General features: G+C 37.8%; 1 protein-coding gene across 2 annotated transcripts; it reads right to left on the bottom strand.

The window, feature by feature from the left end:
* Window positions 1-634: 634 nt before the first annotated feature.
* On the bottom strand, window positions 635-19876 carry LOC122046822 (peroxisome biogenesis protein 22-like). 2 transcript variants are annotated; one of them, XR_006130392.1, is made up of 8 exons: window positions 19553-19876; window positions 13764-13918; window positions 13636-13683; window positions 9078-9147; window positions 3619-3706; window positions 1612-1760; window positions 813-952; window positions 635-700 (listed from the first exon to the last, which is right to left on the bottom strand). XR_006130392.1 is itself a non-coding variant. In XM_042607718.1 (6 exons), the coding sequence occupies exons 3-6, from the start codon at window positions 13643-13645 to the stop codon at window positions 1647-1649; spliced, it is 282 nt and encodes a 93-aa protein (XP_042463652.1). In that variant the 5' UTR covers window positions 13646-13683; window positions 13764-13918; window positions 19553-19874; the 3' UTR covers window positions 1470-1646. The 2 variants fall into 2 exon arrangements, 1 of the variants encoding a protein (XP_042463652.1); XM_042607718.1 differs by lacking the exons at window positions 635-700; window positions 813-952 and having other exon boundaries at window positions 1470-1760; window positions 19553-19874.
* Between the last annotated feature and the right edge of the window lie 549 nt (window positions 19877-20425).

Here is a 20425-nt window from a genome sequence, read left to right as displayed (position 1 = left end):
ATTCTAAAAAGAAATATTTAAATATCAATTTAATATATATCAAAAGTACCATACAAAATCCCATCAATGAGAAATTTGAGACGTAGATCGATAAGAGTAAGTATTTTTTTTAACCGGAGTCAAGAGTCATGGACTTTCCATAGGATCCATTTACCAAACAGGATTTAATACTAGTTTAGCTACATTAGAAAAATGATTAATCAGACTTAGCTACATTAGCAGCTTAGCTTAGCTTAGCTTGTTGATGAAATTGTATGAGATGACTGGGATTTATTACCTGACAGGATTTAAGGTGGCAGCGGCTGATTTATCATTTTGTTTATGACACTACCTTGCCGCCGCCGCCGCCACCTTAAAGTCGACAGTATCTCTCCTTTCTCACCGCGTTAGATGTTAGCACCTCTATGCTACGTCAAATAAAAATATATCTTATCTTAATTTGATCTAGAATTACACAAGAAAAAGCAAATCGATATCATTTGTACATTTTAGATGTTAAAGATGATAAATAACATTTGTAGGGATTCACCTTTACTCGATAAGCTATATTCACAACTTGACAATATAGATGATCATAGTCTATATCTGGCCAGGAGTTTTAAAAAGTTTTTAGTATAACTGTAGATGAAGTTGATGATCAAACAACTTACTAATCAAGAGGTTAGATAGAACATCGATGAAGTTGGACATGAAGACTTGACTGGTACCAGTATTGATGTCGAACAGAGTAGAGAACAATGGAGAAGATTGTGAACCACATTTATTAGTCCATTCATCTCACACAATTTCATCAACAATTGATTTAAATATACCTGCACAATGGCTTGATTTTGAAGATCCTGAGGAATCATGGGCCGCGGAAGACATCGCGGACTCGACAGGGACGATTGTGAACGGCATTTACTAGTCCAGTCATCTCACACAATTTCATCAACAATTGATTTAGACAAAACTGCACAACAAAACATGGGGAGATATCGCAGAATCCAACAAGAAAGTTGCACAAGAAACTGAAACCTTAACACGATACTTTCACAGCTGCTAATGCAATTGGAATACAAATTTCAAGTGTTCAAGAAACGTTGATGACTTTAGTATGAATTATTTGGATTAGGGTTCAGGGTCAAATAACATAGAATCTTCATTTAGATTGTAAGAGTATATTTTTGCAAAAAAAAAAAAAAAAGTGAATTGAAGAAAAAAATGTAGGAGCAGTCCATACAATTGGAAACTTGACAAATTCTGTAAACAAGTCCAGATTACTAAGCTCATCAGTGTGGTAACAAAGAACAAGTATAGAACATAAAGTGCGCACTAGCAGACTTATAACTGATCAATTAAAGGAATAATTTAATGGATAATGATCTTACTATATTCCTAGTATAATATTATTTCGGTATCTTGTATGCACAAGTGTAGTTTCATATTTTTATTTGAGAAAAATTATTGTTCTTTTTAGAAAAACAATGTGTTATAATTAGTTGTAATTTATATAATGGTTTGTATGTTCTTAACCTTCACACGCCAATATATCACATACAACCAAATGACCCGAAGTAATGCAATAGTCATCTGCTAAATAAAAAAGTAACATGAACATGATGAGCTTACATGATCCTCAGCTGATTAGGTAGGCAACATGCAACTTATTTTCGACCTTGATCACCAACGAACTGTTCCAAACTTGTTGAAATGAACACATTAGAAGCCGTTTGTTGAGGTAGGTCTGGTGTCACATAAAGTAAATATTTGATGAATCTCTGCAGTTACAAAAGAGAGCATATCAACTGACTTTCAAACTGCAATTTAATGAAGAAATATTTTAGAGAAACGTGACAGAATATTATACATTAACCTGCTCATGCTGATCTAACAAAATAGTGAGGAAGACATACTCATTTAACAGGTTGGCGAGGCTGATATTTTAAAGTGCCATTAGGATGAGATATAAGATCAAAATCAATAGGAAACAACTCAAAATGCACAAGCAATGCTATCACTATGCTTGTTGCCAAATAGCAACATTACTAAAGTAATACCCAAAGACTAATCTGCGAACAACTTTCTTTTAAAGAAAGTAAGTTGGTTATAGTCCCATCTGATTCGTATTTGACTCATAACCCTATCACAAATGATTAGCAGGAATATTCTATTTTACCTTCTTTTCCCTTTTTAGTAAGTCAACCGGAAAGATATTTCATTCTTAACAACCAAGTCAAAAGTACAAGTGATGGTTTCAATATTGAATTTCGATCAAATGTGACCCAATAACAATCAGAGTTTAAAAGAATAGTTGTTGCCATTTCCATGAAGGATTACATCCAAAGGACTGAAATGGCTCAACTCTACGAGAGATCAACAACAGGCAACAGAATGGGAAGACATAATGGCGAACATGGGAACATCAAGTGGTCAGGAAATGTCTCCAAATAAACTGCATAAGTCTCAACAGCATATTATCCTGATATCTTAGAAAAACAAAATTACAGCAATGTTGGTTTATAGAAAGAAAGGTTTAAATTATTGTTTTGTATCAAAGTTTGGATGCTTGGCCTAAATGGTAAGGTTTTCAGTATACTATGCCCACACTCAGCATGATTAGGCACACACATCAAAGCATGCCAGGATGATTTTAAACTTAGTATATTGGAATCAATCTGTTTAACTAATAAAAACATAAGTTATGACTTAATATCTATTTAGTTAATCAATTAAATTTGAAAATCTAGAATTTGGAGTTAGAGTTGGACAAAACATGACATTTTACTTCCAAATCAATTTGAACAGCTACTTCATAATTCAAGATAATGGTGTGGCCATCCCAAGCTCACCAACCAGTAGTTTGTTTTCCACCATCAACCCAAAGCAAAACCTGGTAAGAATTGAACTAGAATCATCCTGAGTGCATGGATCCCCGTGTGTATGCCTGTGCATTCCTGTGTGTATCTGTAAAGGAGGGGATACACCAACTGAGACAAGGCTGGTACCAGATACAGCATTGATTCGACCACCTCTTGGTTCGGGTGACATGTCAATTTTGGTCAGTGAGCAGAACAGTAAGTTTTGCGCATGCCAACCGAATTAGTATGAAATTTTAAACAGCAATATAAAGTACAAATCATTATTCAAGGATTCTAATAAATGTAATCACACTCCAAGCTAAAGATGCCTAAAATTGGCTACTCTTGAAAGAAATTACCTTAACCATACAAGATTAAGGTACTACAATAAGACACTAGTAGTGCCAATAAGTCGGAGCCCAATGCTTGGATAAATCCACAGATGTACTATCATAACACACCAATTAAAGAGCATAGATAAGCTCATAATCGCAAATAAGCCTATCAGATAAAGAGTAGGCAAAGCTTAGTAGATCAAAAGGACAATCTATTTGCGCTGAGCAGCAATGGGTAATGCAATCTTTTTGTCCAGACCCAAGCTTAAGCTTAGGATGATAGGGTCAGATACAAATGAAGTGATTAACATATCAAACTCATATACAGAAAAACAAACAGCCATGTACAGAAAAATCACTGTTAAATTGAAAACTTCCCAGAAATGTTGCTGACAGTTTGTCATAGTAAAATCATGAGAAAAAGCATAGTACTTCTAACTTACAGTCAACTGGTGCACAATTTCAGCATTTGAATCAAAATGCCAATCCGGTTCCAATTGTCGAACAAATGACATGCGCCCATTCTCAGTACTACAGAAAAGAACCAACAAATCAAAGAAAGAAAAAGATTGGAACATCAGAATGACAGAAAGGGTTTCACTTGTGATATGTTTAATGTTACAAAGGATCTAGAAAATGAAGCACAAGTTCCATGATTCACAGGTAAATTAGCTATTTTTGAACATATACTCAATGTCACTTGAGAGAAAACAGAAACCACTGGGTTCATCAAAACATTAAAATGTGAATATTAAACACGAAGTGGCAATGTAATTAAGAATTTTAATTTAATTTCCACGAGATAGGATAAGTTGACTTTCTACTAGCAGTAAAAACTTTAGTGACTTGTATATTTTGAAAAAAATAGATCTGTATGAAAATGAGCATCATGAATCCAAGTTATCTACTAAAATAGAAGAAACTTATCATGCTTTCAGACTAATTTGCTTAGTAAGTTGATTATCTCCTCTTACAGATAATAAACAAACTGCAGCTGAAACTAAAATGCTGAAGAGGAGCAGCATCAAGTGCCAAAGGGACCACACTTTTACAAATCCCAGATAGACTTCTGAAAGACATAATAAAGAGTAGTCATGGAATAATTATTCTTACATTTGGTTTATACAATGTTACAAGGAATGCACTCGGAATCCTATTAATAATAAAAGAAAACCTATATATATGTAATTTGTCTGACTCATCTTGCTATCTGTCTAACCTTGGCCCACAAAATCGCCTAGCTCATCCAAGCAGTCCAAACTGCTCAGCCCACAGGATTGCATTCCCACATGGCCCATTCAACTTCACCTGGACTGCCTAGCCTGGCCAAGCTACCTGACCAGCCGACCTTGACCAACTCAACTGGTCCTTCAGGTATGTATGGTCTAGCATGCCAGACCGACCCATTCCATGGGGGCCCAATTGACCCGATTGGTTAGGCTTGATTTGTCCTGCTCAAGCCGCATGTCCAACTCCAGCCTACTTGAATGTGCCAATCAAATGCATTACTTGAAAGATGAAATAGATAAGGAATAATTATTCCTGATAGTTATTTCTTATGACTTTAGAATAACTATTTCATGGAAATAGGCATTCCAAGATAACTTAAACATATGAATAGAATAGGTATTCCTATGAACCAAACACACCACTAGTGAAGTGATATTCATAACTTGATCTTGAAGGACCGTTGGGCCGGCTAGGAGAGGGTTGTTGGATAGTCCTGTAGAATAAAATAAACAACCCTTCTCGAACTCTTAAACTAACACTTGCATATATAAAGTAAACTGCTAAATTAAAAGCATAAAGAAAAAGGCGAGGCACAAAAGGTTTACTTGGTTACAACCGATGTGGTTATTAATCCAAGGAAGATCAAGCTCACTAAAAAAACTGCTTCAGGCGGAGAAGCCTCGTACAGCGTGGAAGTGCAGAAAACAGAAGCTCAACTCTAGACTAAAGCTTACAAGCGTTGGAATTACAATTCAGAGTTCGTTGAAAAGCTTCTGGACCAAGGCTATATTTATAGCCTTGGTCGGGGCGCCTGGAAGGGTTCCGGGCGCCCTGGGGGGATAAAACTTATCCCCCAACGTTCAGATCGAGTCAAAACTCGATCTGGTCAATTTTACTGCTCAGGGCGCCCCGGAGGGTTCCGGGCGCCCCGGAGGGCTCCGGGCGCCCCGGAGGGCTCCGGGCGCCCCGGAGCCCAAAGTCAACAGTTGTTGACTTTTTCGTCCGGGACTTCTTCTCTGGTTCAGTCCCGCCTCGGTCCGGTTCTTCTCCTCCGGATCCACTCGCTTGGGTGATCTCTGCCATCCGGAAAAAGGCTCACCCGAACCCAACTTCCGGTCTTCTCGAGCAGCCTTCCGCTCCGGCTTCCCGCGTGTTTCCTTCTCGTCCACCAGCGTACTCATCCGCAGTCTTCGTCCCTCGGTCGCACCGCGTGCCGACCTTCTCGCTAGCTGCGTCTCTTGCTCCCCGAGCAATCTTTCGCTCCGGCTTTAGTCCCTCGGAACCACCGCACGCTTCCTTCTCGTCCACCGGGGTACTCTTCCGCAGCGCCTCGTCCCTCGGACGCACCGCGTGCCGTCCTTCTCCCTAGCTGCGTCTTCCGCTCGAGTACCTGTGCTCCTAAGCTCCTGCACACTTAGACACAAGGTTAAAACAACGCAGGACCTAACTTAACTTGTTGATCACACCAAAACAACTTTGGGGTTCCAACAATCTTCCCCTTTTTGGTGTGATCAACCCAAGTTAAGCTAGGGTCAAAACTAGACATAAAATTAAAACAAGTTATTGCAACAATGTGCAACAAGATAGAAAAAATTAAATTTTGAAAATTTTCAAATTTTCAATTCATTTAATTTTCAATTTCTACCTCCCTAGACTTATACTTTCCCTTCTCCCCCTTTGATCACAATAAAAATGGGGTTAAAAAAAAAAAACAATCTAAGGGTTTGACACTTAGAAAAATTATAGAAATCTATTTCAATGATTTTCCGAGAAAACATATTTCCAAGTTAAGGAAAAAAATTTCTAAGTCAAAGAATAACTTTTGAAAAATTTCTATGTTTTCACCATAAAAAAAATCTTTCTAAGTCCAAAAATTTATGCAAGAAAATTTAAGAAAATTGATAACATTAAAAAAAATTTCTATGCATTTATTTATTTATTCTAATACTTATATCAGAAAGTTTTAAATTTCCATTTCAATTTATCATAATTTCTTAACTTTGAAGCAAGAAAATTTGAACATGTAGAAATTTGTAACATGTCATTTTCTATTGTATTTTGAATTCCTAATTTGCAAAGATATTTCGATAATATAAACTTGATAAAGTTTCTTGACAATACTTCTGATTTGCAAACTTCGTTCGACAAAATATTTTGTAATTTGCAAAAGTATTTTGACAATATAAATTTGCAACAATCTGTGGATAATAGATTTACTACTCCGAAAAACTCTTTCGATAATATCTCTAATTTGCAAACTTTGTTCAAAAAAATATTTCGTAATTTGCAAGATTCTTTTGTCAAATCATTTTGCGATTCGAAAAACTCTTTCAAAGAGATAATTTGTACTTCGGAAAAGTTTTTAGATCCGGAAAAAGTTTTCGAAAAATTACTTTGTGATTCGCAAGAATCTTTCGTCAAAACATTTTGTAATTCGAAAAATTCTTTCGATGATTCAATTTTTGATTCGCAAAAATCTTCAGGTAATTTGATTAATTGAACCAGTTGTTCAGAGGTTCGAGTCCATACCTTATTTATCTCGTCAGCCGTTGGTTCTCCCCCTGTTGAATTACTTTCTTCCGAAGATTCTCCCCCTTCATTGATCTCGGGATGTACTTCGGTTGTTGGGGTTGTCTCGGTAATTTCTTCCGTCTCGGATTCTGATGACGGCTCGATGTCTATTGAGGGGACGACTTCAATCGGTTCTTCGTAGAGTTTTAAGAACTTTTCCCAAAGTTCTTTTGAGCTGTTGTATTCGCCGATTCTTTTGAGATCTTCATTTGGTATCACGGTTAGGAGATGAAATTCTGCCCGTCCGTTTGCCATCGATTCGTTACGTTGCTTTTTGTTCCAGAGACGTAGATCGAGTCTTTCTCCGTTCGTGTTCTTCGGTTCTTCATAACTAGATTTTAAAATTAAAGAAATACCAAGGTCTGAGTTAAGGTATACCTCCATTTGTTTCTTCCATGAAGAAAACTCCCCCTCGAATGCTGGTGGGTAGTCGCTAGCTCCGGCCATCGTTTTGTTGCTTCAGACGGCGGTTAGTCCTTCTGAGACGTCTCGGCTCTGATACCACTTGAAGGACCGTTGGGTCGGCTAGGAGGGGGTTGTTGGATAGTCCTGTAGAATAAAACAAACAACCCTTCTCGAACTCTTAAACTAACACTTGCATATATAAAGTAAGCTGATAAATTAAAAGCATAAAGAAAAAGGCGAGGCACAAAAGGTTTACTTAGTTACAACCGATGTGGTTGTTAATCCAAGGAAGATCAAGCTCACTAAAAAAACTCCTTCAGACGGAGAAGCCTCGTACAGCGTTGAAGTGCAGAAAACAGAAGCTCAACTCTAGACTAAAGCTTACAAGCGTTGGAATTACAATTCAGAGTTCGTTGAAAAGCTTATGGACCAAGGCTATATTTATAGCCTTGGTCGGGGCGCCTGGAAGGGTTCCGGGCGCCCTGGGGGGATAAAACTTATCCCCCAACGTTCAGATCGAGTCAAAACTCGATCTGGTCAATTTTACTGCTCAGGGCGCCCCGGAGGGTTCCCCCGGAGGGCTCCGGGCGCCCCGAAGGGCTCCGAGCGCCCCGGAGCCCAAAGTCAACAGTTGTTGACTTTTTCGTCCGGGACTTCTTCTCTGGTTCAGTCCCGCCTCGGTCCGGTTCTTCTCCTTCGGATCCACTCGCTTGGGTGATCTCTGCCATCCGGAAAAAGGCTCACCCGAACCCAACTTCCGGTCTTCTCGAGCAGCCTTCCGCTCCGGCTTCTCGTCCCTCGGAATCGCTGCGTGTTTCCTTCTCGTCTACCAGCGTACTCATCCGCAGTCTTCGTCCCTCGGTCGCACCGCGTGCCGACCTTCTCGCTAGCTGCGTCTCTTGCTCCCCGAGCAATCTTCCGCTCCGGCTTTCGTCCCTCGGAACCACCGCACGCTTCCTTCTTGTCCACCAGGGTACTCTTCCGCAGAGCTTCGTCCCTCGGACGCACCGCGTGCCGTCTTTCTCGCTAGCTGCGTCTTCCACTCTAGTACCTGTTCTCCTAAGCTCCTGCACACTTAGACACAAGGTTAAAACAACGCGGGACCTAACTTAACTTGTTGATCACACCAAAACAACCTTGGGGTTCCAACACTTATGACTTTAGAATAACTATTTCATGGAAATAGGCATTCCAAGATAACTTAAACATATGAATAGAATAGGTATTCCTATGAACCAAACACACCACTAGTGAAGTGATATTCATAACTTGATCTTGAAAAAAGTGATCTACTCCATAGGACTAGTAATGAACCTTCACGTTTCAAAAACATGAGGACACTAATTCATAAATACTTCATTGGAAACTCACGAAATTATGCCAATTCAGAACCTATAACCTTGAAAAGTAGCAACCAAAATGAACAAAATTTTAGTATGTGCATAATGCTACAGGAAACAGTTTTATTATTACTCAACAACTTGACACTTCTTGAAGAAGACTGGACAATGTGTTTTTAGTTTGCTAATTATACAAAGACAAGTTTTCCATGAGCAAATGAAATTTATTAACACATGCAAATTTTCTAGTATGAAAGATGCCAAAGCTAAACAAATCAACCATGAGATAATAAACCAGCCTTTCTGCCTTCATTAGGATGGAGATAATGAAGCAAGCTTAAAACAAGATAACCCACCTTATTTCTCTCTTACCAAACCTCCAGAAGTGAATACTCCAGCATCTTCCAAAGCTGAAAGAACCCTTTCCTGCATCACACACTTCTTCATGAACCAAATTTGCTTTACATTAATGACAAAAAAGGATAGAGTTACTGATAACAGAAAGAAATCCAGCAGCAATATTATCAACATCGATAAACAATTATGATTGCATATCATAGAGATAACACTTCAAGCTCATATCACCAGCAGTCTTATAAGTCAAGGTAAGATAACACTTCAAGCTCATATCACCAGCAAAATCTTAGATTTCCCTGATAAAATGGAAGACATCAAAACACTTAGATCATTTTTAGGCTTACTTAATTATGCAAGGCCCTATTTAAAAGATATTGGCAAAATAAGTGGACCTCTTTATAACAAAACTTCGCAAACAAGACAAAGATATTTTAATTAACAAGATATAGATTTAGTTAAACAAATCAAAGTAATGGTTCAACAATTACCTCACTTAACTTTACCTTTAGACACTGATTATTTGGTAATCGAAACAGATGGCTGTAAAACAGGATGGGGAGGAGCCTTATTTAGTAAAAAATCTAAGTATGACCCCAAAACTTCAGAACAATTATGCAGATATGCATCAAGAAAATATAAAGAAAAGGGGAGACTTACCTCCTTAGATTTTGAATTACTAGCGGTCATTTATTGTTTAGAAGCTTTCCTATTATTTATCTGTAATAAGCCTAAAATTACTATAAGAACTGATTGTGAGGCTATAAGTAAAATATAGCCAACAGACAAAAGAAGTAAGAAAAGAAAAGGATTTTATAAGGGTCTCTAAATACTCGGAGCTTACCTCGATTCAAGAATGGTGTAATAACTCCCGAACACCAAACCTAGAGTACCTTGACCTTGCCTCTCTTACCAAAGTTACCACAAATCAGTTAGCCAACAACCTTGCGGTTATTTACGACCGAACCTGTCTGTCTTCCTAAGTCCACTTGAAAAATTTTAAGTTAATCCTAGAGCAGTGCCGGAATCTCGAGGAAGAAGTTTTAAAATTAAAAATTGCTTTGAAAAATCTAACGCTGGTGTACACAGAAAATAAGCCATTAACAAAGCAAGAAGTTCGAGCACTAATTGCCAAACTAGCAGAGCAGCCAAAGCTTTTGGAGAAAGAGGCGCTGAAGCTAACAGAAGAACTCAACAAGAAGCTCGAAAGAGTGGAAACCCTCCTCCATAAATTGGAGAGGTGAACCACTTCATGAGCAGCTACACCATCTCAAAGAGCACTCTTTCTTACAAAGAAGCAGTCAAAGCCACTGAGCAAATTGAATCCCTGGCAATCGGATTCGCAAGGCCAAGTGATTTCCAAGGTCTGATCTCTAGAAACTCTGCCATAATTAAACAAAACAACACACAACTCCAGCTATTAGTTCAAATAGCTAAAAGTTTGAAAGATATTCAGGCTAATTTGAAGACTATTATTGAAAAGACAAAAGGAGAAGTCCACACAACCTCAATACCTGACAAGCATATTGACAAACTGAAGAATCTTTTAGGCCCTTCAGAAAAATCTAAAGAAGGAAGAGGTAAGCTCCGAGTATTCAGAGACCCTTATAAAATCCTCAAAGAAGAACAGGAAAAATTAAAGAATTAATGACGACAAGGGCAATAACGGAGCAACCTACTACCTCTACCCAATCTCCACTATTCGAAGAGCATATCAGAGAATATAGAAGAAACCAGAGAAGACTCTACAATGCCCCGCAAGCAACTAGAAGACTATGCCGGCGACTCACTGGAGGATCCGTTCCGGTACATACACTTGAACAGCAAATAAATCCTCAAACTCAACTGGGACTCTATCTATGCAAGAAAGAGCAACATTAGTTCCTGCAGAAGTATTGTATCATTCCGGAAGGGATGATTCACATCATCGGGTCTACATGCACAGATCCGAAGAAGTCATCTTAGTTACCGAAGGTAACCAATTAGACAAAGCTTTCATTCAAGACGAAAGTTTTAATCAGCTCCAAAGAAGCGGGATGCAGTATATACACCTCGGTGTCTTACAGGTGCGTATCCAAACCCTTCATCGATAGGAAGAAGGTACCATGGCCTTGATAGTTTTCAGGGACAATCGCTGGATGGGAGATCAGGCGATTCTAGCAACCATGGAGGTGGACCTAACAAAAGAAAGCCAATTGGTATACGTCATACCTAACATCATGCTAACAATTAGTGACTTTTCAGAAATATTCAAGTTTCCAGGGGTCTTGTGGGCAGGCTCTCCAACGGTCCCAACGTAGGCTTTGCCTATGAAATTCAGGGAGTTGTCGATTATTTGACAAGCCACGGCGTACGTGCTCTACCCAGCAGACGATATTCCACTACTAGTCTGCAAGGATTAAACTGGGTGATAAAACCCACCCAGATCTGCATTCCTATGCAACCATCCGAAGTTAATAGCAGAAACTTAATGGGTGAAAGAATTTCTTTAAGTTTCAACAACTATGTGGTTGCATCATCAGCCAAGCAACCTCATTACAATGAATAGGACGAAGAAATACAAAGTGATGAGGAAACCTTTCACACATTGGCTGTCTTGATTAAACGAGCTCCTGGTGTTCTAGCCTATGCTGATGAATATACTGAGGAATATGAGCAGGCGCCAGCCTATGCTGATGAATATGCTGAGGAACATGAGCAGGAGCCACAACCAGATGCTACCCATTCATTCTAGTACGAAAACTCTCTCCAAATGCAATAATACCCCAACAAAAATTTGCTGGTGCTGCAGGATTTGATTTGGCCGCAAGCCAGCAATGCACTATAAAGCCCAGAGGGCGAGGTAAAGTTCCAACGGGTCTCAGCTTGGAAATTCCCTGGGGAAGTTACGGCCGTATTGCTAGCCGATCAAGTGCAACATGGAAATTGGGGATTAACGTTGGAGTTGGAGTTATTGACTGTGACTATCGTGGTGAAATTATCATTCCGGCATTCAATCACTCTGATACTCTAGTCACCATTCAGCAAGGTGAATGTATTGCATAAATAATCTTTGAAAAATTTTTAATGTCGGATATTTATGAAGTTCCAGATTTAACTATAACCGCGCGAGGCGAAAGTGGTTTCAGATCGACATCCCAGACACCTCTATATTTTCTAAACTATTACCTAAGGAGAAGCATGCTGTCTCAGTACTTGTAGAGGATATCCTCCCTCAAGATGATTTAGTGGAAGTCCTTGCAGGAACTACAAGTCCAGGGGCCTCTGTACTCCGGTCCATGGATACTTTCCTAGAAACCCTTGAGGACGAGGATGACCTCCTTGATCAAATTTCCTATATGACATCAATCACTCATCCTATGGAACAGCTAAATCAACCAATCTAGGATTGTTCAGATACGGAATCAACAGAAGATGATTGGGTTAATCCATTTGCGACAGAAGAGACCACCCAAACCCAACCATCCCAACTAATTGCGACGGGATATGAAATGGAATACCCCAGCTTGAGACGTCTTGTGGAAGGCCAACCCGAACAACAGTAGACATACTCCACAAGTACTGTCATTCTAACTCTGATACCAATCATTCTAACTCTGATACTTTTAACATGCAAACATAGTTTTAAAAAAAATGGCTCAATTTTACCTCATTAATTTACAAGGGGTTATTCAGATTCACAATTTGGTTTCTAAAAGATAATCTTAAACAGAGTACTCTGCAAGTTCAGACTTATTTCATTTTTTTTACACCATATGTTGAGCATTTTATTATGTATAAACATAAATTTAATTATTTGATCTACATTTAAACATGATATTAACCTATAAGCTCAAATTAAACTTGGATTTTTGAAACACATCATTATGTCTACACTTTATTTATTCTACGATCTTAAGATCCAAACCTACAAGTTGCACTACCATTAAGGTGATAAAGAGAGTTTGACAATAGAGAAAAATCATAATATTTTATCCTCAACAACCCACACAGTGGGATTCTTAGGAAATTCAATTCTTAGTGGAAACTAAAATCATCTTTGAAATTTCTTGTCAGACCCCATGGCAATTAAAAAAATGTGTATCACCTTTGCCTAAAATAGCAGTCCAGTATATAATTGGTCCAATCACTGAAACATTAAATAGTAAATTAAGTCATATTGGCTGGCAAAACAGAAGAAGAAAAGATGAGCTGTATAGAAGCAGAGCTAAATTCTTAGTCAAATACTTAATCTTAGTTGGAATGATAAATACCAAGAGCATCTGTATGGTGTTGGTTGTAGATGTAAAAAAACAATTTGGAAAAGAGTACAAAATGTCCAGTCAAACAATCTTCAGACAAGGTATAGTGTTGGCTGAAAATATAAAAATAATTATAATAATAATAATTTGGTCCACAGTCTTATTAAATATTCTTAAATTGTTTGCAATGTCAATTCACAATGCATTCTAACAGCAAACCCCACTCAGATTTAAGAAAATTAAGTTACAGGAGTAATAAACAACAAGAAACCAAATAGAAACATTACTGAATAGGTAAAATGCAAAATTTAACAATCACCTTTCGACATTCATTCAACCTATGTCACACTAGTTGCTCCAAAGACAGCTGCAAAATTCAATCACCATGGTCAGCCTTAGGCAACAGTTGTTAATCATAGATACTTAAAGTTGAATTGCTAAAAGTACCTTTAATGGTTGGAAGAATTCATTCACAGATCTTTGTTCTCTTGAAACTCCAGAGTAGTGAATTTCAGAGGATTGGATGCTTGTATCTAGATGTAAGTTGATAGTCGAAAAGTTAGGTGATGTGGAAGATCGTCTGCGCTGCCTTATTTGTTGTTCTGGAGTTGTTCTCAAAAGTTTCCATGCAAAAATTAGTGAAATAGCGAGAGTAGCAAGTGCTGTGATAGAACGAAGTTTCTGAAGTAAAAAAAAATTTATACACTTGAATCATTCTAACAAAGATCTCTCACCATGACATCGTATAAAAAGTCAAAGAAATAGTTTTTTACATGTGCATGCATAAACAAGGTAGGATATTTGACAAGATTCTATGCACAGAAAAGAACAAGTATATGACATAGATATGAAGTTATTAGCTGGTATAGAGGATACACAAGGTATAGAGTTGCTTTTCTTTTCCTTGAACACTGCCCATAGCCAAAAATATGAGTCAGAGAACAATTACAAACAATTGAATAGCCTCCCAATACATACCCTAATTCATAAATATCTTACTTCCCTGACTACTATACATGTAACACCAATTCATCTCAGATTCGCCATCATCATTGTCAATATGTATTTGCCCCAACAATTTGGGGTATGTTGTATCGATTTTATGTCTCCATTGAGCTCAATGGAAAATTCAAAATTATTCTTGTTAGGATTGTTACGCACGTGAGGGGGGATGAATCACGTGGTTTTAAAAACTTTTCTTTTTAACATTTTGAAAACAGGTACGCAGTGGAATAGACGTAAAGAGATAAAGAAGGAAAACAGGAACACAAACGATTTTACTTAGTTCGGAACCTTCGGCGACTCCTATTCCAAGACCCAGATTCCTCGGACCTATTGATGGGTAATCCACTAAAGCCTCTTCCGGAACTGCCGGAAGAGGAAATTGAGTACAAATAAAAGAATAGGAAAATGTAACAATCCTACACTTTCCTTTCGCAGATATGTAAAGTAAGTATAAAATTAAAACCAATTACAAACACGAAGACGTCGAAGTGAGAGCTCTCGAGCGCCGGTGGCATCCTGTCTGCAGTAGTCGGGCGTGGCAGTGTCGTAGCAGAACAGTGGCACGAAGTCGGAGCATTCGAAACGTTGGATGAACACATAGAAGGTTGTAGAAGAGTTGATTAAGCACAGGTCGAAGATCTCTTTTATAGAGCGTTGAAGGCACCTCCAATGCCACTAGAGGCGCCTCCCATCCGCTAAGTTCTATCTCGAGAAAACAACTTCTTATCATCGCTGAGGTCTTCTGCGTTATTCGACCGAAGGTGCCTTTAAAGCTCTCCGAGGCGCCTTCAGCAGCAGCACCTAAGGCGCCTTGAGTACTGTTCATCATGGCTGATTTTTCTTTCTAACTCCTATAAAAACATGTTAGTCTAACAGAAAAATATCTAACCTGTAAAACAAAGTTAGCACAATAATAAGATAATAGTAATAATTAGTTCCTGTCTTTCCAAGACTAGGAGCTAGTCATGATCTCAGTTTAGGTTTCCAAAATGGACATAAATTGGATCGCGCCTAAAGTCCCCAATTGAGACTCGTCCTCACTGGAACTCTCTCCTCCACTTTCCATGCAGAATCGTTTGACTCCCTCACGGTTCACCAGGTCTCCTCGCCAATTGTCAAGTCTATAGACCCAACTGAACTTCGGCCTGTTGTCAGGTTTTGCGGACCCAGTCGGATTTCCTGCTAGATATCGGGTTACTCCTTGACTTATCTGGACTTCTACACCAACTATCAGACTCTCCAGACCTAGCTGGATTTCAACTTGGTGTCAGACCAGTCAAGTCCTGCACACTTAGTAGGGTTAGATCACACAACACATCTAACTTTAACATCATTCATCAAAACTCAGGTTTGATCATTGGTGCTAACTACACCAACAATTATACCACTAGTGATACTTAAATCGGTTTACTCATGATCATTATATTTACTATTTTTTCTCTACTCCTCTTTAGCCTTTACACCTCTCACTATAGGTGAGCTAACTCTTCTAACTATAGCATTCACTGAACCACCTTTGGACATGCCCATGCGGCCATTCCGTCTTAACATATTTTCTTGCATCTTATAATCTATTGAAGCTACAACTTGGATGTTAGTAGCTTATTTATCTTATCATATCTAGCAACTACAAGAGTCTGTCTTAGGATTCTTATCTTTGCTACATTAAGTACGTAATACAAAATTAATGGTACTGTGAATCATCAAACACAGTGATAAAATAAATAATTGCAGAATTTGATAGTCATATAATTCAAATAAAATTTCAAACTATTTGACCATGAAGCTAGCTTATATTCTCAATTTCAGATACTCAGATTAGGGAACATGCTAACTGTCTTTCCTAAGGTTGGAGGCTTAGTAAGTTCAGGTCATATCAAGAGAAAATCTCGGTTCCCAATTCAAATCCAAGTTGAGAGCCAATGACGGCTCAAGGCATAGGCCTTAATGGCCTATGCCTAGGGCCTAATAAAATTGAGGCTCCTAATTTTTCATATTTTAGTATATATATATATATGATTTTGTTAGGGTCGAAATGTAGCTAGAGGGGGGGTGAATAGCTCGTCGCGCTTATCGTTGCTTGTTTCTTGGTGATGATATGCAGCGGAATGTACAAGAAACAAAAATACAACGCTAACACAAGGATTTACTTGGTATCCACCTCAAAAAGAGATGACTAATCCAAGGATCCACACACGACACGCTCTCCACTAATAAAACACTCCTTCTCGGTCGCAAGCGGAGGTGGAAAAACCTCGTACAAACTCACACAACAATAAGAAGAAAAGAAGAAGCAAAATACAAGTAAACCTTACAAGATTTTACATAGCAAACCCTAGCTAGCTTCCCCTTCTTGTTTGGAACGCCTCTTGACCTTGGAAGTACACAAACACCTTGCTCTAAGAAGCTTCAAGAATTGGCGATGAGTAGTGGAGAAAGCGCTGTGAAGATCAAAGAAGGATCGGGCGTTGTCGTGCTGAAGAAGACGCTCGCAACGGCTTTATTCAGCGCCAACGGTCGGATCTCAATCGATTGAATTGCTCTCAATCGATTGGGGAGGCTTTGGATCGATCGGTTGATCGATCCAAAGCGCCTCTGTGCTCTCTGGAACTCGCTTGAATCGATTTCCCGATCGATTCACTAACCCTCGCGCGATTCCAGTTTCTCAATCGATCACTCGATCGATTGGAGGCTTCCAATCGATCACTCGATCGATTGGAGGCTCCCAATCGATCGGGTGATCGATTGGGAGGGTCTCTGTGCTCGCGCCGATTCTCCCCAATCGTTCCACCGATCGATTGGGAGAAGATTTTGTAGCGGCACCTCACCCAATCGATCAACCGATCGATTGGGCATGAGTCAATCGATCGATTGATCGATTAATCCAACTTGATTTGCCCTAATCAAGTCCCAACCCCTTAAAACCCAACATTTGGTCAACCATGACCTGTTGGGGCATCATGCCTAGCATTCGGTCACCCTCGACCTGCTAAGACTTCCTCACCAAGTGTCCAGTCAATCTCTTTGACCCACTTGGACTTTTCTCCTCGTACCAAGTATCCGGTCAACCCTTTGACCTACTTGGACTTCTCAATACCAGGTGTCCGGTCAACCTTGACCCATCTGGATTTCCACGTGCCTGGCTTCACTCACAGGACTTCCCTTCTGCCTAGCTTCACTCACTAGGACTTCCCATCTGCCTGGCTTTACTCACCAGGACTTTCCATCTGCCTGGCTACACTCACCAGGACTTTCACCTAGCTTCACTTACTAGGATTTTCATACTGCCTAGCTTCACTCACTAGGTCTTTCACCTAGCTTCACTCACCAGGATTTCCCTTCTGCCTAGCTTCACTCACCAGGACTTTCCATCTGCCTAGCTTCACTCACCAGGACTTTCCATCTGCCTAGTTTCACTCACCAGGACTTTCACCTAGCTTCACTCACTAGGATTTTCATACTGCCTAGCTTCACTCACTAGGCCTTTCACCTGGCTTCACTCACCAGGATTTCCCAACTGCCTGGCTTCACTCATCAGGACTTCTCAGTCAAGTATCCAGTCAGTCTTGACGTATCTGACTCTTCTTCACATCTAACTAGTCAACCTTGACCAGAGGAGAATTGTACCAACATTCTCCCCAAATGAACGATTGCACCTGCAATCTCCATGTATTGTCAAACATCGAAACCCAAACATCAAGACTCAAACTTGAGTTATCTCAAGTTTAGTCAACCAGGTCAACCTTGACCTAGGGAATATTGCACCAACAGATTTAAGATTTTAAAATTTAAGGGATGGATTATAATGGATTTAAACTAATAAGATTTTCCTCTAAGGTTCGGAATTCCCTCTTAAGTTTTAGTATTCAAAATAAACAATTTTAGGTACTCACGGGGTATAATATATATATTAAGGATGTTTTAAGGAATTTTTTATTTTTAAAATTTTTTAAAAAATTTAAAAAATAGAGTCGGGGCGCCTTGATTTAATCCAGAGCCCTGACCAAAATTTTTAAAAAAATCTAGGTGCCTAGATTAATTTCAGGCATCCCGATAAATTTGTCACGGACTGTTCCACATGGAATGGTTCGCAACTTATCATTACACTATTTTTAATATATATATATATATATATATATATATATATATATATATATTAAAAATATTCATCCTTAAATTTAGGTCAATTTAAAAAATATCAATTTTAAAATTTAAATTATTCTAATTTTATTTATTTTTTATTTTTTCAATTGTATATCTTATTTTTTTTAAAAACCCCAAATGATTCTTTCTTTTCTATGTTGATCTCTAAAAAAAAAATATTCTAATAATTATCGATAATCTAGTAATTTTTTATTTTCTTATTAGTCTTCTCACGTCTTTTTTCTCTCTCACTCGATGATCTCGTGTCTTTCTCTTCTCTTGTCAATAATATTTTCAAAGGACATCATTTTCCTTCCTCACTGATGATTTACCTTACGCGTTTTTTCTTCCCCTTTCAGATAAGAACATAAAATAAGGATTTTTATTCATTTGATTTGATACAAAATAGTATATTAGTTTTTTTAAACATTAAATTGATTTTGGATATTAAAAGCATATTATTCAATAAAAATATGAACTATATAGATTTGTTATTAATATTAAAAATAAAAACTCAAAAGAATCAATTGAAAATTTAAATGAAAAATCACTTAAATTTTTTTTAGAAGATAATACTTTGGGAAAAAAAAATATAAATAATAAATTCAAACTAAAATCAATACGTGAGATATTAAAAAACATTTTTTATACATTAATAACTTATAATACTACTAATAAGATTTGTTAATATAAAGTTATGAAACAAAGTTTTTAAAATTAAAATTAATAAAATGTTATTTATGTTCAATAATATCTCATAAAAAATAAATAATTTAACAATTTTATCCACAGAAAAAAATTATTATCAGCCTTAAATATAAATTTTTAATTAATTTTTTCATCTCAAAAAAATAAAAAAATTAAATTTTATATAAAATAAATTAATATTGTTTTTTGAAAATAAAAATAAAAATTTGCCTAGGGCCTCCAAACCAGTTGGGACGGCCCTGTCGAGAGCCTTCCCGAAATAGTCACACCGTGATAGCAAAGTATCAAATGACCACTAAAAAAAACATTAAAAAATACAATGAATTGAAAATCAAAGCAAAATAAAGTCGAAACTTGAGAGATGCAAGAAGATCGGGAACCTGGAAGTCAACATCAAAGGGTAAGCGTTGGGAGAACTCGGCAAGCGCCGCCATGAACCGTTGCATCAGATCGCGGAGCTCGTTGCTTTGGGTGGGGAGGCTGGGAGACAGGTCCCATCATGGATTGAGGCGCGGCCGTCTCCTCCTGGTGCTCAAATGAGACCTAGAATCCTCGCATCAGCCATTTCCCCTCTCGTGGTTACTCTATCCTTCTTCTTAGTTTATTATTTATTCCCTCCCAAATCCCACCCCAGTGGGGAGGTGGAAAGGAAAGGGAGGAAGGAGAAGGGAGGAGGATAAGGGAATTGGCCTACCTCTATCTGTCGGTTATAAATTGATCCGTTAATTTATCTCTTTTAAGTTTATTATTTATATATTAAAAATATTCAAAATTATTTAAGAATTTTAAAATACGTCAAAAAAGTTTTCATTTAGTTATAATTGATATTTATTTTTTTAAAAAAATATTTTTATTTAACATATTATTAATATTAAACTTCGTAATTTTAATTCATGAAACTATTATGAAGTCATGTGGATGCCATGAATTTGAATCTATTTTTAACATCCAATGAATCAAGTGAATGTATCCAAAGTATAAGATGAATGTATTTTACTACTGCAATGTATAGATTTGTTCAAATATATTTAGCCTTAATGTTGAATATATCTACATACTCTAAAAATAAGGAGTTGTAAATATCATTTTAGTAAGAATAAATAAGGATTCCTTCTTTTCTCTCATCTCATTTTTTTTTTCTCATTCTCTCGCTCTCTCTCTAGTGGTTATTCTATTATTTTACAACATGTTAACAGTAGGACCAAGTAAGAAGGTTGTTATCGGAGCCCCTAGGGCGTAGCGTAGATGGTGGA

This window comes from Zingiber officinale, chromosome 2B (genome assembly GCF_018446385.1).
Source record: "Zingiber officinale cultivar Zhangliang chromosome 2B, Zo_v1.1, whole genome shotgun sequence".
Taxonomy (NCBI): domain Eukaryota; kingdom Viridiplantae; phylum Streptophyta; class Magnoliopsida; order Zingiberales; family Zingiberaceae; genus Zingiber; species Zingiber officinale.
This window is presented reverse-complemented; position numbering and strand designations above follow the sequence as displayed.